The sequence below is a fragment of the Parasteatoda tepidariorum genome, chromosome 12, assembly GCF_982258835.1.
Source record: "Parasteatoda tepidariorum strain Cologne lab strain chromosome 12, Ptep-v5.0, whole genome shotgun sequence".
Taxonomy (NCBI): domain Eukaryota; kingdom Metazoa; phylum Arthropoda; class Arachnida; order Araneae; family Theridiidae; genus Parasteatoda; species Parasteatoda tepidariorum.
Genome location: NC_141766.1, coordinates 35,477,851 through 35,498,388, shown reverse-complemented (window position 1 = coordinate 35,498,388; position 20,538 = coordinate 35,477,851). Strand labels below are relative to the sequence as shown.

The following is a 20,538-nucleotide window of genomic DNA, read 5'->3' as shown; positions in this document are numbered from 1 at the left end:
TAGATAAAGACAATTTAAAACTTTACTTTATGACAAAACCCTAAAGCTGCTGTGGCTCAAGACACAGAAGCGCTCGTTTTCTAATTAGCTGACCTGGGTCTGAACCTCAACATTGATTGGTTATATAAATTCTGCACTCGGCTCGCACCGAACGCACTGCAGTCGTACTTATTTTATCGAAATTCGTTGTTGATGTTAAAATAACAGAGTTTTTTTTGTTAAAATAATGGAGATAATTTGTTAAAATAACAGTACTTATATGCTTAAGGAACTGGCGTCCATTTTTAATTGACAGTTTTTTTTTCCTGTAAATTAAACAGATTTTTTTTACAGTACACAACCAATCATGGATAAGCATCTAAATTTTCTGGGCCCTTTTAAAAGTCATGGCCAGAATTTCACCTATTTTTGACATCGGTCCGACGAAAAGGACAATGCTTCAGCTGGTATACCTTTCTCCAAACTTTTACATAACAACAAAAGAGAGTATTTTCAGTTACAGATGATTAAACATGAAACATTCTGTATTTATACAAGCCGGTTAATCGGCTGCTAGGATCGCACTCAAAACCCAGCAGCTCCCTAGCAGCGGTATGGGTGACGCCTTAACCAAAAACGCTAGTTTAGTGGAACACATATTTAATGGTTAATTCCATTACTATCTTGAAGTTAATACTTTAACAATAATTAAAGTTACAATAATAAATATAATTTCGTAGTTCTTAGCTGAAATAATGCGGATATAGTTTTTAAAGAAAATATACTGATTTTTTTTGCAGAAAAGTATAGTTCGTTGTCAACCTATTAAATGTCCAGATACAGAAGATACATGTGAAATTCCTGTGTTTCCACCAGGTGGATGTTGTCCACAATGCCCAAGTAAGAGTGTATTGTATTAAATTAAATTAAAGTAAGAGTGTATTGTATTAAATTAAATGAAAGTAAGAGTGTATTGCATTAAATTAAAATAAATTTATTTTTCTTAAATAATGCATAAAGAAAAAAAAAGTGGTAAATTTACTGTACTGTCGGTAATGACATTTGTGGTAAAAAAATAATGTAGTTAATAAATAATGTAGTTTCTTTGTATTCTTTTTAAATGACCACAATTAAAAATATATAGCAATTTGGAATGAAGTAAATTATACGAAAAATATTTTAGGTATTATTTGATTGGAATCAAGTAATTTGGATAGATATTTCGAATTTACTGATTCGAATTACTGATTCAAATCTCGTGGTTCAGCTCACTGATTAGAGAAAAATGTTTTGAGATTTCTAATTCAATTGACTGATTCAGATCGTTTATAGAATCAAGCAATTTTAATCACTATTGCAATAAAATGTTTCGGACCGTAAATTCGAATCAAATTATTCATGAGAAGTGATTCGAATCAAATAATTCGTAAAAAGTTATTCGAATCAAATGAGTTGGATCGCTTATTCGAATTAGCCATTAATGTTGCCAATACGAACCATATAGAATGTTTATTTTACTGCATTCTGTTAAACAAAATATTTCTTTATTCTCATCAAGTTTCAAAATGAGTTACAAAGTTCCTCAACAGAGGGCGCTGATCCGTCGGAAACATTGTAAAGCAAAATTTACTGCTGTATGCTAAACCATTTCAGTTTAATGACGTAATTTGTCAGCGTAACGTTGTCAGTACACTGTAAAAAATATCACGAAACGTTTCTGAATACATGGGGTAGCTACGGTGCATGTAGTTTTCAAGAAAGTTTCTGAATATTTCGGAAACCTCTTTCTGTAATATACAGAAACATTTCACAGTACTGCATTAATATTTCGAAGCATTATTTGTAATTTCGGAATTTTTTTAATATGAAGCGTTTCTGAATATTTCGGAAACCTCTTTCTGCAATATACAGAAACATTTCGCAGTACTGCATTAATATTTTGAAGCATTATTTGTAATTTCGGAATTTTTTTAATATGAAGCGTTTCTGAATATTTTGGAAACCTCTTTCTGCAATATACAGAAACATTTTGCAGTACTGCATTAATATTTTGAAGCATTATTTGTAATTTCGGAATTTTTTTAATATGAAGCGTTTCTGAATATTTCGGAAACCTCTTTCTGCAATATACAGAAACATTTTGCAGTACTGCATTAATATTTTGAAGCATTATTTGTAATTTCGAATTTTTTTTAATATGAAGCGTTTCCCATAAGCGTTTCTGAATATTTCGGAAACCTCTTGTGGGACTTCGTTACCAGTAAAGTCAACGTTATCTATCGAAAGATCTTCCAAGATAGAATCGAGTTAACATGTCTTATATACTAGTGAAATAGAATTTAACACTTGTAGTGGTAGCTACGGTATCTGAAACTGAATCTGTGTCAATGCGATTCAGTTTCCTACTTTTGAAAATAACGGAAATGTTTCTCAATTGATCGATATTGAAAAATTGTTCTCTGAGATTTTCGGAAACATTTTTGTCAAGTCAAAATTAGTTTCTGAAAGTTTTTACAGTGTAGACTACGTAATGTTGGTGGTTATATTGTGCTATAAAAATAGTCATTATTTTGAAAACATTGCTTTTTTAGGTTTGTATAATTTTTCTTAGTCAACAGCCCCATCTATTGATGAACTTTGCATTTAATTTTTAAACTTAGGGATGATAAATTTTCTGGTTTCTTAAGCGGAACGCAGTTAACAGTACTTTTCCTTTTACTCTTTCCATTTTTTTTCTTAAATTGTTCTTTAAATCATCGTTAATTTTCGGGACACACAATGTTTTCGAATGGGATAATATGGGATCCAGGTCAAAATATATTTTGTGCTTAAGAAATTAGTGCTGATTTAATTTTAAGTCTGCCTGTACTTGCTTCTTTTCAGAGTGTACATTTGAAAATAAAGAGTATACCAATGGTCAAAGATGGAAAATTTCAAATGATTCTTGCGAAACGTGTGTTTGCATGGTAAGTCTTTTCACACATTGAAATTTAATGAAATATATATCTTTAACTTCAATTCCAAAATATTGGAATAGAAAATATAAATACTTATAAACAAAATGCATTCAACTTAATTACTTTGAACATCTGAGAAAAAAAGTACTAATAGTTTTACCAGGAAATGCTTCAGGCATGAACAAAGCTCATACTGCTTCAATTTTGCCTTAACTCTTTGAAAACTTGAAAATATATTTTCAGATTTTAATCTTTCAAAGACAGTAAAAATGTCATCAGAATTCAAATTTTATGCTGACATATAAAAATGTATTGATTTTGTAAGAGTTCTATGATGTGAAAATTAATCATTTCTGTTGTATTAATAAAAACTCACGTATTTTAGAATAAGTATGATTATATTTTTATTGCAATATATTATTTTCTTAATTTTTCAGTTTAAAATGTGTAACTTGTTTCTATTATGAAATCGGATGTTCCGTAATGGCCACTCTAAATATATATTGTTAGAATCAATGTCAAAAATGCAATAAAAAGCAATTTGAGTCACAAACTGATAAAATCCTATACCAAAATCTAACAATTCACTATAAGATGTGACTGAAAGTATCAAAATTTGTTTGAGTGTGGAACAAAGTAGTGGAACTATTTGGAAAAAGTTCGAAATTTCATCAGAGAATCAATCTGATTTCTGATGATCTGATTTTCTAGTCCGATTTCCTCTGTACATTTTCGTTTAACTTCGATAATATTCTTTTTCGCTTAAATAATAATTTGTGATCTCTAATGTGTACACTTTTGTCAAGGATTCAAAAAATAGATGCTAAGGGTAATTATTGAAGATCACCTTGTATAAGTTCATAACATTTTCCTTTTTATACAATATTTTAGAATGGAGTTGTTATGTGCTCTGAACGAGAAAGTTGTCCTCACCAAACTTGTACGCATGGTGTCAAACCACCTGGTGAATGTTGTTCATCATGTATTGGTATATATTCAATATTATTATAATAATACTCAGCTAAGTTTTAATAATTATATAATTAATTAAACTAATAATACTTTTGCATGCTAAAATATTTTATATTTGATTTTAATACTAATCTAAAAAAATTTATTACAATTTATTATTTATGAATTATTAAAATAATGCTTAGTTGCTCAGCTTTAATAATTACATAATTAATCCAACTAATATCACTTTTGAATGCGGTAAATATTTGACATTCTGTTTAGATATACATCTAAAAATATTTATAATGATTTATTATTTCTGATTTATTATTTATAATTTATAATTTATGATTTATTATAATAATGCTTAGTAGCTAAGCTTTAATAATTACATAATTGATCTATCTAATATTACTTTTGAATGCTCGAAATATTTAGTATTCGGTTTCAAATTAATTAGATTAATATTTGAATTTTAATTTATATTATATTATATAAATATTTTAATTTTAATTTAAAATAATTAGATTAATATTTGAATATTAATTGATATTATATTAGATAAATATTTTAAGTTAAATTTAAATTAATTAGATTAATTTTTGAATTTAAATTTATTTTATATTAGAAAAATATTTTAATTTTACTTTTTATTATATTAGATGAATATTTTAATTTCAATTTAAATTAATTAGATTAATATTTAAATTTGAATTTATATTATATTAGATAAATATTTAAATTTAAATTAATTAGATTAATATTTTAATATTAATTAATTATATTAATAGTTTTATATTAATAACCAACCATACACTTTTGCTCACGTGAATTTTTAAATTAATTTTAGATTGCAGATACAAGAATCATTTAGTTCCAGATAAAATGCAGTTTTCTCCACCAGATGATCCTTGCTCACGTTGCCAATGTCAAAGAGGAAATATTACATGCGTGAGAGAAAAATGTCCAACTCTTCTTTGTACTGTTACTGAACTACCGGCTGGTTCTTGCTGCTCAGTCTGTAAAGGTTGTACTGATAAAGTTTCCACCCAAAATATATCTTTCTTATTAAGTTATCTATAACTAATAAAAATTATTTTAAAAGATTTTTATTCTATTATTGATAAAAAAGATATTAATTTGATGTATCTGAAAAGACAGGTTGCACACTGAAGTGCGCATCCACTTTCTTAACTTCAGAACGTTTGAAGTCATAGTTATAGAAATGGCGTCTATGTGTAGTAAAATGACATTTCAGTACAAGACCATAGCAACAATTTTACCTTGGCCACAATTGGGTTCAAAACTGGCTCGATATGGGTCCTATAAGAACATGCACCGAGGGACTAATATTGGGATATCTAGATTTTTTAAATTTGTCCTAGAATTGCCTATATAGGGCATACATTGGCAAATATAGAACCTACATTGGCTAAATAATGAATGCAAAATATCGGGCGAATCTGAAAATTCTATGTAAGACCGATATTGGCTGTAAAGTGGCTGTAAAATATCTGGTGAATCGGAAAATTCTATATAATGTCAATATCGGAAAAATAAAAGCACTTTGAACTTTGCTGAGCCAAGATTCATGAACATTGGCCCAATGAGGGCCCAAGTTATTTTGCTTCTAGGGGAGTATCTCTATTGCAATATCACTTAGTGATAAACTTTTTTCTCCTAGTGAGGATTTTCACTCTTTTGTGCTATATCAATGATAGTTGCTCATCAAGTTATTCTATAACTCCCTGTAACTCCCTGTTTTTTCGTTCTATTCAGTTTTCTCCAGGTAGTGGCCTCATTTTAAAGCACATAATAACTGCAACCGTTATTAATAACGATGGTGTAATTAATGATTTTGCTGTGCAATGATTTGAGGAGTTCATAATAAAGTAATTTTTGATGTATTTCAAATAATAATTAAGGTTAAATATTTTTGTTTATTCACCATCTTATATATTTTGATCCATAAGAATGCTTTTTATGCTATGATTATTTTTTAGGTTGTGTCAATAGTGTAGGTCAAGTTGTTGAACATGGCCAAAAATGGATTCATCATTCAGACATCTGTCAAATCTGCTCTTGCTCGGATAGCGTCACCAAATGTGAGAGAATTACTTGCAAAATTCCTTGCACACATCCAGTGATGAAACCTGAAGTTTGCTGTCCTGAGTGCAATGGTATAAAAAAGTTATAATACAGATGTCAATTTTACCTATACATGATGTAATGCCACAAAGAATTATTTAATAATTTACATAATTTATATAAAGAATGTAACTCTATGGGAACATCAAAAAGCATGAAAATGTTTACCAAAGCTCTTTGGTACTAATTTTGGTAAATATAACAATAAAATATGGTTTTATAATGTGTGATTAAATTTGGTAATTTTTTCATGAAACCTTAAAGCATGGCATAAACACCATTTAAACGGTTAAATTTACTTTTCAGTTATGTGTTTTTTACAAAATGTGTGTTAATAAGAACTATAATTTTGAAAACAATATTTTCTGGTAAACCATTACCATACCGACGGAAAAATTACCAAATGAATGGTTTGATTATTGTATATTTTGATTTTATTAACCTGAATTATCGTTATTTATTTATTTTTTACTAGCCATAATTTTATACTATATAAATCCTCTTGCTATAAAGAGCTATCTGAGATTTAGAAAGGGCAAATAGCTTGAATTATTTGAAAGTTATCAAACTTTTTTAAAGAAATTGCCAATTTCGCAAGATTTTTCTACTTACATAAAAATTATTAAAACTAGTAAATATTTCTCAGTTTTTGCGAATTTTTATGCTCCCAGATAACTTTTTAAACACATAAAATTTAGATTACAAGCATTTTTTACATTCAAAAAGTGCGACTTTTTTTTTATGTTGACATTTCCATCCTTTTCAGAAATAGCATAAAAGTCTCGGGCCAAAGAGAACCTAAACTTGACCCAAAGGTTATGAATACATGTTACAAATTCACAACTGTTAAGGAAATAGCATATTATTTACTACTTCACATGACGACAGAGCTTTCAAAAAACAGCCTTAATATCTTTATTTTGAACTATTAGTCGGTCAACCCCTTTTTTACAGAGTTTTTTGTAATTTTCTTCGGCATCTAGGTGCTTTTCTGTTTCCCTCTGTATTTGAATACTGGAAACATTTGTTTACCATTGGTCAAAAAGAATAATATTTCTGTTTATGTCATATTTTTCTTCGTTGTTTAAACTTATTCAAGAAAAAAATATGATTTAGTTACAGCTATTATTTTAAATATGAAAATGGTTTTAAAATCAAACGCTCATATATGTTTCAGGAAAAAAATTATTTTAAATAATTAATCAAGCTAATTTAATCTAGGCTGTCAGGTTTTGGGTAGAATTTATCAAAACAGTGAAGAGATACCATCAAGCGATCGATGCAGAAGATGTGTTTGCTATGGAGGTAAAAAAATACTTTTAATAAAACCTGTATCTTAGTATTCCTTTTCCATGTTATATTGTTTTTCAGCATTATATCTTACCCTTTACTTCGTAGCTAAGTCTGTAAATGTGAAATTTTTTAAAATTATATAAAGATCTTAGTGGAAGAAGCAGGTAAGTGACATTTTCAGGGGTGTTCATTAATCAGGGAAAATAACATAAAGTAGTTGCATCAATATGGGTAATTTAATGTAACAATTGTTTTTGCTTTTACTTTAATTTAAATTTAACTAATGCATATAAGCTTTAATTATTCTTGCATAATTTTTATTTCAAATTATGTAGTTATACTTAAAATAAGACAAGGAATTATCAGCCCATCTTCTGATAAATCTATGATAAAATCGTTTGTATACTACTTTTGTTTACCCTGATTTTCCTTTCTAGCAGTCTTTGAAGAGCCGACCCAATTTTGAGTTTAAAACTACCGTTGTTCAATTCTTTTGCCTTGTGACTTTTTACCCAATCCAGAAGACAAGGAAACTCCTAGATAAAGCATTGGGAGAAACTAGCCGTCCTGGAGGATTTTTTTTTTATGGAACTAACTCGCATTTGCGTTACAATGACAGGAAAATCATGGAAACCTCTCACAATCAGCTTGATCGCAAGGGAACTCTAACCCATGATCCAGCACTGTTGTTTACGTCAGCACTGTTGTCGATGCGAGCCAGTTGGGAAATTCGAATGTACCAGCCGTTACTGGGATTCGAACCCTGGTCACCTTATTGAGTGGCGAGCACTCTTTCCCCTGAGCTACCACGGCTTTTTTTTAGCATGATTGGAAATCTCACTTTTCTGGGAATCCACTCAGCACTTCATTATATGTTATAATTTAGGCAAAATCATTACAGGGAAATTAATTAAGCTCTTGTAAATGCAGGGTGTTTTGTAATCACCACCCTTATTACAAATTTTAGTCATGCTTTTCAAAAACTGAAAGAATATATACGTTAAGAGTCACGAAATAATAGTTAGGAAAAATAGAAAAAAGTAATGAAAACCAGAGGAATCATTAATAACGATGCCGAAATTAAAAACATGAGCCCGTCATCTTGCCAGAGGAAAAGGGCGATCATTAGAAACATCTTTGAGTTTTGAAACAATAAATCAGATTAAAAGGCAGTTCAAATATTAGGTAAACATGTTTTTGGCAATTTTAGTTATTTCCTCTTGTTAAAAAAAAAAAGTGCTAGGAAATCACAAAACCCCTCTCTTATTTAGGAAAGATGCAATAATCCTTCTTAATTTTTGCTTTAACTGTGACTTCCACTATAGTAATATCTAATTTTAAGAATTTTAGGACTAAGGACTAATTCAAGTAAAAGATGCATAGAACAAATTTTATGCTTTAATTCATTTTACATAATTTTCAAACGACTTGCAGAAATGTTATTCAACTTTTACTTTCTCAGAATAAATTTCTTTTAAAATTAAAAAATTTTCCATGTGTATTTTTTCTATTTTTTTCATTATTTTTCTGTGTAATTATTTTTTAAAAAGGATGCAAATAAGGGGGTATATATGGATTTACACTTTTTCTCTCTCATTATTAGCGAAAATAAGCAAATTACAAACCCTCTCTCTCCCCATTACGTGCTTACAAAATATTTGTACGGCCCTTTATTGCAAAATAAGAAGCTCAGAATTTTAAACTTTATGTATGCCAAAAAAACATTTTTCTTCTACTTACACTCTTAGAAATAAAACTCTCACATTTGATGATTCAGTAATTCTGAAGCTGTATTTTCTTAATTTTGAGAATCATTATGTCACAAAATCACGTGATTTGTGACGAAACATGAACTTTCAAATAAATGTTTTCTCAATTACGGAACCTCATTGTAGTGCAGTGGGAGATGTGAAATGAAGAGTAGACGATGAAAATAAAGTGACGATAAAGTCGACCGTCTTGCCTGGTGGTCAGAGAGTTGCCCGCGAGTAAGGAAGATTCCGGATTTGAATCCCGCTTTGGGCATCGGTGTATTTTATCTTTCGGTTCTATCACTCTTTTTTGTATTGTTTGGGCTACATTGATCCACCTGTACGGTGCTCACGATAAAGTGATTAGTAGAAAAGTTAGGTACAATAGGCGCTACGAGTTTTTTTTTTTTTTTTGGAAAAAATGGAATGATGAAATATATATATTTAATTTTGACGAAATTTGCTATATTGAAAAAGTGACAATACTTATTTATTATTGAGCCCCAATGGCTCAGGGGATAGAGCGTTCACCTTCCAATGAGGCGAACCGGGTTCGAATCCCAGTCGATATGAATTCCGCATCCGGCTTGCACCGACCACAGTGCTGACGAGAAATATCCTCTGTGGTGGACGGATCATGGGTTAGAGTCCCCTTCCCATCTGGCTAACCGTAGGAGGTTCTCGTGGTCTTCCTCTCTATGTAACGCAAATGCGGGTTAGCTCCATCAGAAAGTCCTCCTCGAAGGCGAATTTCTCCCAATACTCGATCCAGGAGTTCCTTTGTTCTCTGGATTGGATTCAAAATTATAAGGCTACGGAGTTGAACTTTAATTGCCGTAAACCCATAAAATTGGATCGGCTATTGAATTACGGTTATAAAATATAAAATAAAGTACTTATTTATTCACTTCTGATGACAGTTTTTTCTTTTTTTTTTAAATTTTTGCTCGGAGCATATACCAGAAAACAGTATCATCAAAAACGAAGAAAGTTTTGTGAAATATGAATGAGTATCCATTTCTTACAGTGTGAATACAGCTTTTTGCTTTACTTATTTCGTATATTAGGTAATATGGAATGTGAATCCGTAAGCTGTCCGACTGTCACTTGCTCAAATCCAAGAAAAGAAGCAAATAATTGTTGTCCAGTATGTGACGAATGCAACTTTCAGGGTTTGGTTTACAAAGATCGAGAAAGGTTTACACCTAAATCAGATTCTTGCTACTCTTGTTTATGCGATGTAAGTATGATAAATAACTAATTATTTAAAAAAAAATTATTTAACTTAATATTATAATTAGAATTCTATACCGTTTCTAAAAACGCAACTTTAGGAATCCAAATACTTAAATAATTTGTCCAATACAAAATCCAACAAATTTTTTTTTTATAGAACTTCTTATGTGAGCATAATTGTAATATTCTTTCCAAATATCACGATAAAATTCTTTTTGTTAGTTAAAACAAGGCATAAATTTCAAAGGATTTTTTTTATATTACATCTATATCGGAATAGAACATCACTTCAATGACAAAAGCAATTTTTAAAAATAAAAAATTTAAAGAAAACGTTTTTATTATTATTGAAAATATTGTGCGATCAAAAAAATCAACACAATTCCCTTCCTACCTGAAAGTTGTTTCAAAGAAATGAATAAGAAAAAGAAATATATCCTACGAGTATATTTAAGTATTCATATGCAAATTGAAATAATAAAACAAAATTAACCTATGCTTTTTAAAGTACATGATAACAGAAGATATTTCAAATTCTCTCATTTTTATCATTCCTCATAGGACTTCTTTTCTGTCATTTCTTTTAAATGTGGAGTTTTATTTACATTTTTAACATATTCCGTTATTCCATGTGGAAAAAGGCTATTTAATATGCTAAAGGTTATTTAATATGAAAAGGCTATTGAATATGCTATATATATATATATATATATATATATATATATATATATATATATGTATATATATATATTAAATATGATTTAGCAACCATTCGAATAGTTCCTTAGAAAGGAAATTTTAAGAAAGTCGTATATTTAAAATTCAATTTCTCAGAAACTATCAAATCAATTTTGCTCAAATTTTATATTTTGTCGCGTAAAATTACAGTCTTTAAAATTATGTAAAGAATTGTGAAAACTTATAAATCATATTTTTATTGACTAGTATTAAATAAAAGTTTCAAAAAACAACAACAAATATTTGCTAAAAGTCTTTTTTATTGGGAAATCATTGAATGACAAACGAATTTTATATTTGTGTGCAAAAATGTTTAGTTTTGCTAAAAAAAAAAAGTGTTCGGGATATGGTAAAGTATGCAAAAATAAAATTACTATTAAGGAGTCCAAATTTTGGACCATTTTCTTGACCAAACCATTGTGACCATATTTCCCAGATTGCGGGTACCCCTTATAGTTTGGGGGTTAGAAATCCGAATACGTTAAAAAAAAAGGATATGTTCATTCAGAGAAAATGCGTTTTTGTGCCTAATTTCGTAATTTAAAATATCTTCTGCCTTAATTAATTAGCATATTGGAGGTCACCCCCTCAAAACATGAAGATAGAATCCTAGACTGTGAATCATTAGATCAAAAGTTATTCTGGGTTGGTCGAGTTTTTTCTTCTTCTTTTCTTTAGCACTGTTCATAGTACAGAAAACTGACGGGTTTCTGATTTTTTTTAACGGTTGTATGAAATATAGTTTTTCATTTATTTTTTAATGTTCTACTTCATTTTTGTTTCTTGCAAGCATATTTATATATTAATTAAGAAAAATATTAAACAGCAATGATAATTTGCTCTAAAAACTGCTATAAATAATACTAAGCTATTTCAAATTTCTATTCGAGTAAGACAAACTATCATGTTTGATTCAGATGTTATTTTTTCATGCCAGACTTTTTCAGCTTAGAATGTTTATTCTTTCAACTTAGAATGTTTGTTAAAGTTAAAAAGCAAAATTTTACAACTCAAAATGCTGAACAGAATTAACTCCTTTTGAAACTGCAAAATAGTATAAAAATAATATGATAAAACTAATTTAATGTAAGTGAATAATACTTTTAGAAATTAAAGAAATAGAAACCTATAAGCATCGAAATACGGCAACAATTTTCTTTACTAATTCCTCTAATTCTAAATAAAATGTAAATAGCATAAAAAGCCTTTTCTTAGCCTATGATTGAGCTATCTGGATGTTACACATGCTAATATATATTTTTGTATATAGAACGCTCATACAAAAAATATTCATACATTTTTGTAAAATTTTCAGGTTTCAGGAGTATTTAACATCCAGATGGTGTCCTATAGATTAAGAAAATGCAAGCTATTTGCATGCTTGATTCAGATGTTGATTCAGATGTTATTTTTTCATGCCAGACTTTTTCAGCTTAGAATGTTTATTCTTTCAGCTTAGAATGTTTATTACAGTTAGAAAGCAAAATTTCACAACTCAAAATGCTAAAAAAAAGTAACTCTTTTTTGATAAGACTGCAAAATAGTATCAAAATAATATGATAAAACTAATATAATGTAATTGAATAATACTTTTAGAAATTAAAGAAATAGAAACCTATAAGCATCGAAATAAGCCAACAATTTTCTTTTCTAATTCCTCTAATTCTAAATAAAGTGTAAATAGCATAAAAAGCTTTTTCTTAGCCTATGATTCAGCTATCTGGATGTTACGCGTGCTAATTATATATTTTCATATATAGAACACTCATACAAAAAGTATTCATACATTTCTGTTAAATTTTCAGGTTTCAGGAGTATTTAACATCCAGATGGTGTCCTATAGATTAAGAAAATGCAAGCTATTTGCATGATTTTGAAGAAAATAAGGCAAGTATATGATATTATTGAATGCTTAATGAATGAGGGAAATAAATAATTTTCGTTTACGTCGAGATTTTTAAATAATTTGATAGCCATTTCAGTTGACTAATCTTTGTTATGTTTTATTGTGCACTTATTAATCAATGGTTTGGCATCAGAATTAATTTTGTTATTTCTCAAATTATTAAAAATCATTAATTAACTAATAATCTTTTGAACTAACAAAAAATTTATGCAAAAAAAATGGAAATACATTGAATTTTTGTCTTTTAGAAAGGAGCTGTTAGCTGTGAAAGGCGTGATGATCGATGCAATCCTCAATGTAGTGACCCTGTAAAACTACCCGATCAATGTTGTCCAGTATGTGATGGTAAGTGACAAAAATGTTACTAAAATTAAATTTTAAAAAATTGTCTTTGAAATTAAGTGATAATAAACATCTGATGCGACATATGATGATTAAAATCCCTTAAAATATCCAACAAAAAGATCAAAATTTCATGTTTTGATTTTCATCTCTAATTGATCAAGGCTTTTAAATACAGTCAAACCCCGTTATAGTGTACTGTCTGCGGATCCAGAAATAAGTTAACCATAAACGGGGGTTCACTATATCCAAATCATTTAAAAATTATTATTTAGCCAATGACAGCAGTATTGCTGGAAAAATTGATTACCATAGTACATATTTGTTTATAAATTATTTACCAATTAAATAAATAATACATCGAATATTAAAGAAATATTTTATAAATTAAATTTTACATTCTATAGAAAAAATTAGTACCTTTCGATTAACTATAGTTTGATTTTAGGATGAGTTTACCAATTTCCGTATCAACATTTAGTTAGGAATTAAATATTTTCTAGCTTTCATTTCTTTCAGTGAAAAAAAATAGGTCTTTTAATATCAATTTCACTTCTGAGATAAAAGTTGCTAACATATCTTTTTTTTTATTTCTTTATCTTAGAGGGGTGAATGGGCTATTTAACAACTTGTCCACCCTAGTTTATAAGCGACGAGCGTGCTAGAGTAAGATTTGACAAAATGTTACGAAATGCCGTTATTTGCAATTGCATCTGATGCAAATTTAAAATTGGGGAAATTAAAAAGAACTGTAGAAATGAAATTAAAGTTCATTATAAACGTACTTCCAATTATTTAGCTGTCCATAATAAGCGTACAAAATAACATTAGTTAAATGGAAATTCGGAAGGGGCCACTCAAAATGTTCATCACAACCAAGTATTCATAATATTCCATGTTCATTAAAGCGGTGTTCGACTGTAGTTACCAAAAATGGATTTTTGTTCGAAGGGTAACTAAAGAGAAAACTTCTGAAGATGATTGCCCTGTTCCTTCTCTCTAAATGCTCCACAAATAACAAGAGTTGTAATTCTTCAATTACTTCGTTGTTCATTTCATAAACAGCAGCAATGGTTTCATTTTAGATCACAATGCTTATTTGACCTTGTTTTGAAAGATACCATTTCGAAAGGTCATTGCGCAGTTATGCTACTCAGAATGCTGCAAAGATATCAAGAGTCGTTACTAGATGCAATCCTCAATGTGTAACTACAATTACATACCTGCCAACTTTTACGGTTTTTGCGTAAAACGTTATTTTTATATTTAAAGTGGTAGTAAATGTATGCTATCCTTACTTTTATAAACTTAATTTTCAATGATTTTAACCACCACTATTCTTAAAACAATAAAACATATATATAAATATGTGATATTATCATGGTTGTCTGTTTAAGCTTTTTCAAAATAAAACGTATTTTTCTGCCGAATATTGTAATTCAGTTTCCATTTTACTACCACTGAGAAAAATCAACCTCGAATGGATTAAAAGTTGGCAGGGATGCAATTGTAACTACACTGGTTATCATAAATTAAGGAAAATTCACAAAAATCGCGATAACTCAAGAAATTACACATGGAATTTTATGAAACTTACCCACAATATACAACACATAGTAAGGTATTAAACAACATAAAAAGAAATTATCAGACATTAATAGTAGTATAGAAATTAGCACATGTATAAAATAAACAAATTGGAAGTATCGGTTTGCAATAGAAAAAGTACCTTTAATATGGAATATGATTGCCTCTAGAAGCAATACAGCACAAACAGCGATGTGTGATGCTTTCAATTATGCGGTCTATCAGTTCAATAGGAAGTGAGAGCCATTGCTCTTGTAAAGCAGTTGCAAGCGTGGCAAGGGTCTGAGGGGGCGGATTGATGGCAGATACACGCCTCCCTAGAGCATCCCAAACGTGCTCGATAGGATTCAAGTCCGGGGATCGAGCTGGCCACTCCATGCGAGTAATTGTTTCCTGTTGAAGATAATCATCAACAATGCGAGCTCTGTGTGGTCTTGCATTATCGTCCTGTAACAGGAAGCAATCACCAATTGCCCCGGCATATGGGCGCACATAAGCATCAAGGATGTTGTCTCGATAAACCTGAGCATTCACGGTTCCCCTTGGAAAGACATGGAGGTATGTGCGCCCTCCTAAGGATATGCCTCCCCAAACACAGACACTGCCTCTTCCGTATGCATCTCTTTCACGGATGTTTGATGGATGATAACGGGTCCCAGGTTCTCTCCATATCAAATAACGTCTACTGTCACTTTCTAGACTAAACCTGGACTCATCCGTAAAGAGAACAGGCCTCCATTGATCTGACGTCCAGTGGACATGTTGTCGGGCCCACTGCAAACGGTCTCTCCTATGGCGTGATGTGAGCGGCACGCAAATGGCTGGTCGTCTCGCATACAGACCACCTTCGTGGAGCCTTCTGCGCACAGTTGACGTTGACACCAACCTTCCGGTGGCTGCAGCAAGAGAGGATCTAAGATGTGTCGGAGTAGCGGTTCTATTCCTGCGTGCACTTAATGTCAAATATCGGTCATCGGCACTGGTCGTAACAGTTGGCCGTCCTTGACTGAACCTCCTAGATGCCGAATCTGTGGTTTGAAATTGCCTCCAAAGTCTATGAACCACAGATGGACTCACATTTAGCCATCTGGCCACTTCTGATTGACTCTGCCCTGCCTCTAGTCTCCCGATGGCTCTCCATCGTAGTTTTTCAGGCAAATGATGCCTAGAGGTCATTATTACGAATTGGCTATCTCAGATTTTCAATGTCGCAATCACAGTAAAATTTGTGTGCTTTCTCTCAAACTTGGACTTTTATGCTCCAGGCAGATGACGTAAGCCGAGTGCAGCGCCACTAATTTGCATATTGCAATTTTACTCAGCTACTCTTAGTGGACAACATATGCAAATTTTGCACGGTTTGGCTTACTTTTGAAAGAGTTATCGCTATTTTTGTGATTTTTCCTTAATTTATGATAACCAGTGTAAAATTTTCGGTCAAGAGGCCGAGCGGTTAGGGTGCTTGACTGCGAAGCCAATGCTTGCGGGTTCAAATCCAACGTAGAACGTTGACGTTTCTCTCTGCGTGTTGCATACCTGCCAACTTTTACGCATTTGGCGCAAAATTTTATTTTTACATTTAAAGTGGTAGTAAATATATGCTATTTTTTCTTTTATAAACTTATTTTTTAAATGATTTTGATCACCACTATTTTTAAAAAACTTACGCATATATATTATTATGCGTTACTCTCAACTATTTCAGCTCAATGTTTTTCAATTACAACGTATTTCGTTGCTTAAAATTGAAATTTTAATTCCGTTTTAATACCACAGGGAAAAATCATAATTGAAGGAATTAAAAGTTGGTAGGTATGGTGTTGTCCTCTGTTGTGTGAATGTGCTGCGTCCTATGACCGGGTGTTTGGACTGCATGGCGTGGGTAATGTTGCTCGTTTCCGTGACTAAGGTTGTGCCCAACGGACAGCCACACTTACGGCACACTTAACCCTTTCGCGCCGACTGTCACAAATACGTGACAGCAAAAAACCGTATCAATCAGGGTAAGAAGATAAAACTGGTAATCAAAGTATTTCTTTAGCAGTTTATTTGTGGGCGGAGTTATAATTTTTTGATTTATTTAATTCACCATTACTTTGTTCAAAATAAAACTATTTAGTTATACTTTGAATTAACATTGATTATATATATGATTAAACTAACAATAATTAAAATAAAAGCAAAGTAAGTCTGTCAAATTAGTAACGACTAAATTTAAGTTACCGTTTTTTATTTAATTGCAACTTGATTCTGATTTTGTACGAATACTTTTCTGAATCACCCGTCCCCAAGGGGTTAAAAGCCACACTTACGGCATCTTCCGAAAGAACGAGAGTTCAATGCCTGCCATCAGAAGAAAAAACAATTAAAATTCAAGGAAAGCCTAGTTAGTGAAATGCTTATAGTGTTTGTGTTCTTTTATTGCATGTGTTAAATTATAGATAGTGAGATCGCTTAGATCTCAATATTTATATCTGATTTTTCATATTTTGAAGGTAGGTACTTTATTTATGTCACACTAGAGCTGCTCAATGGGCTATTGGCGTCAGTCTGGGAAACATCCCTGAGGATGATCCGAAGACATGCCATTGCAATTTTGATCCTTTGCAGAGGGGACGACTCAATACCTCCTAGAAAAGAGAACGCCCTAGCATGGGTTACCATAAACAAGAAATTTGATCCTTTAGTAGTCCAAAATTAATGACATCTTTCGTATTTTCCACTACTGCGCAACTTAGTAGCCCAAACGAAGTGACATATTCTTCTTTTTCATCGACAGCGCAGTTTATGTTCGTCATATCGGACTACTAAATTGATGCGCGCTGAGGCCTTCGTTCTTCTAAGAGGTGTTGGACGGCTCCCCTGCTTTGGTATTCCGACAACCTGCGAGCGAAGTCGAGCACTTTACGGTAGAACAGTTTAACGAGAACCGATACCGAGCACCCTCGGTCCTTACGCAGGCTGATCAAAGTGGTCACCCACCCGCTTATTGACCTCAACCAGTGCTGCTTAATTTGGTTTTCAAATGCGAAACGTGTCTTTATGATCCATTCCCACTTTGGGACCACATTTTGAAACAATAGTTAATTGATAATTTTAAACATTATTGCAATTTTCAGTTAAAAAATAAATTTGTCTCATATTCTTTCCTAATTGCTTTTTCTAATATGTCGTGCATTTATAATTTTATTAATTTGTAAAATTAGGTTGTTTCTATGAAGGAAGAACTATGAAAAATAAAGAACGTATCATACCTAACTCAGATGAGCCATGCCTCATGTGTGAGTGTCTTGTAAGTAAATAAAAATAATAATTGTTCTTGATAAAACTTTGTTACATTTTAAAGTTTATGAAAGATTTTAAACACATTAAATCCCACGGGGGTCACCGGTGACCGGAGAAGCCAATATTTCTAGAAACACATAGTTCGAATAAATTTTTAATTTTTTAAATATTATTATCATTAGTAAAATGATTTGAAGAAATTAATGCAATATAGAACACACGAAAATAGTTTTATTTATATACACAGAGAATCTATCTTGCTCTGGATTGCGCATAAATAATTTCAAGTGGTAGTTTCATAATTGTGATTCTTGGTTTAATAAATTCAATTTAGTTGATTTTAATCCACGTCTGACTTATCAATATTTTTCGTTCTTGTGATATGAATGATTGCTTTCATTGATATTGCCCACAAAAATTGAAAAACAAACGTTGTCATGATCTACCAATTTAAAAAATATATTGTTGCTCTCTAATATTCTGTCAATTTGAATTTTCGCATACTTACCTGGCACCGGGCAAGCCTTGATCATCAAGGAGGCTCCTCCGAGCACAGGTCTCTTATTGCACTGCAAGAGATCAACGCTCGCTACTTCCACGAATTGTGGTTGTTTAGGGTGCAAAATTTTTGGTAGTTGGGACTGCGTTTGCGCTGTCCCATTTGTATGTAAAAAAAAAAAGACTTCATAATTTCTCAGAGCGCGGTCAAAAAAGGATATGAATTTTGTTTTTAACACGTTGAACTCCTTGGGGGTGACATGTGAAGCGAAGATTGTTATAAGCATAAAATTCGAATAAATTTTTAATTTTTTAAATGTTATTATCATTACTAAAATGATTTGAAGAAATTAATGCAATATAGAACACACGAAAATAGTTTATTTATTTACACAAATAGTCTAACTTGCTCTGGATAGCGCATAAATACTTTCAAGTGGTAGTTTCATCATTGTGATTCTTGGTTTAATAAATTCAATTTAGTTGATTTTTATCCACGTCTGACTTATCAATATTTTTCGTTCTTGTGATATGAATGATTGCTTTCATTGATATTGCCCACAAAAATTGAAAAATAAACGTTGTTATGATCTACCAATTTAAAAAATATATTGTTGCTCTCTAATATTCTGTCAATTTGAATTCTTGCATACTTACCTGGCACCGGGCAAGCCTTGATCATCAAGGAGGCTCCTCCGAGCACAGGTCTCTTATTGCACTGCAAGAGATCAACGCTCGCTACTTCAACGAATTGTGGTTGTTTAGGGAGCAAAATTTTTGGTAGTTGGGACTGCGTTTGCGCTGTCCCATTTGTATGTAAAAAAAAAGGCTTCATAATTTCTCAGAGCGCGGTCAAAAAGGATTTGAATTTTGTTTTTAACACGTTGAACGCCTTGGGGATGACATGTGAAGCTAAGATTGCTATAAGCACAAAATTCGAATAAATTTTTAATTTTTTAAATATTATTATCATTAATAAAATGATTTGAAGAAATTAATGCAATATAGAACACACGAAAATAGTTTTATTTATCTACACAGAGAGTATAACTTGCTCCGGATAGCGCATAAATATTTTCAAGGGGTAGTTTCATAATTGTGATTCTTGGTTTAATAAATTCAATTTAGTAGATTTTTTTCCACGTCTGACTTATCAATATTTTTCGTTCTTGTGATTTGAATGATTGCTTTCATTGATATTGCCCACAAAAATTGAAAAATAAACGTTGTTATGATCTACCAATTTAAAAAATATATTGTTGCTCTCTAATATTCTGTCAATTTGAATTTTTGCATACTTACCTGGCACCGGGCAAGCCTTGATCATCAAGGAGGCTCCTCCGAGCACAGGTCTCTTATTGCACTGCAAGAGATCAACGCTCGCTACTTCAACGAATTGTGGTTGTTTAGGGAGCAAAATGTTTGGTAGTTGGGACTGCGTTTGCTCTGTCCCATTTGTATGTAAAAAAAAAGGCTTCATAATTTCTCAGAGCGTGGTCAAAAAGGATTTGAATTTTGTTTTTAACACGTTGAACGCCTTGGGGATGACATGTGAAGCTAAGATTGCTATAAGCACAAAATTCGAATAAATTTTTAATTTTTTAAATATTATTATCATTACTAAAATGATTTGAAGAAATTAATGCAATATAGAACACACGAAAATAGTTTTATTTATCTACACAGAGAGTCTAACTTGCTCCGGATAGCGCATAAATATTTTCAAGGGGTAGTTTCATAATTGTGATTCTTGGTTTAATAAATTCAATTTAGTAGATTTTTTTCCACGTCTGACTTATCAATATTTTTCGTTCTTGTGATTTGAATGATTGCTTTCATTGATATTGCCCACAAAAATTGAAAA

The 20,538-nt window shown here is 31.1% G+C and overlaps 1 protein-coding gene and 3 non-coding genes across 4 annotated transcripts in view; all 4 read left to right on the top strand.

Annotated features, from left to right (window-relative positions):
* LOC107439018 (zonadhesin) overlaps positions 1-20,538 on the top strand; it is a 167,041-nt gene that overhangs the window by 57,791 nt on the left and 88,712 nt on the right. Inside the window, exons 25-33 of the mRNA XM_087155985.1 lie at positions 780-879; positions 2,863-2,945; positions 3,828-3,924; positions 4,741-4,917; positions 5,894-6,070; positions 7,260-7,343; positions 10,150-10,322; positions 13,211-13,307; positions 18,098-18,183. Coding sequence (XP_087012111.1) covers positions 780-879; positions 2,863-2,945; positions 3,828-3,924; positions 4,741-4,917; positions 5,894-6,070; positions 7,260-7,343; positions 10,150-10,322; positions 13,211-13,307; positions 18,098-18,183 — 1,074 coding nt within the window. The remainder of the gene's footprint in view (positions 1-779; positions 880-2,862; positions 2,946-3,827; positions 3,925-4,740; positions 4,918-5,893; positions 6,071-7,259; positions 7,344-10,149; positions 10,323-13,210; positions 13,308-18,097; positions 18,184-20,538) is intronic.
* Positions 18,677-18,837, top strand: LOC147801021 (U1 spliceosomal RNA). Its single transcript, XR_015431019.1, has one exon. It is a non-coding gene; the product is annotated as a U1 spliceosomal RNA (small nuclear RNA).
* On the top strand, positions 19,324-19,484 carry LOC147801020 (U1 spliceosomal RNA). The gene has a single exon (XR_015431025.1). It is a non-coding gene; the product is annotated as a U1 spliceosomal RNA (small nuclear RNA).
* On the top strand, positions 19,969-20,129 carry LOC147801019 (U1 spliceosomal RNA). The gene has a single exon (XR_015431030.1). It is a non-coding gene; the product is annotated as a U1 spliceosomal RNA (small nuclear RNA).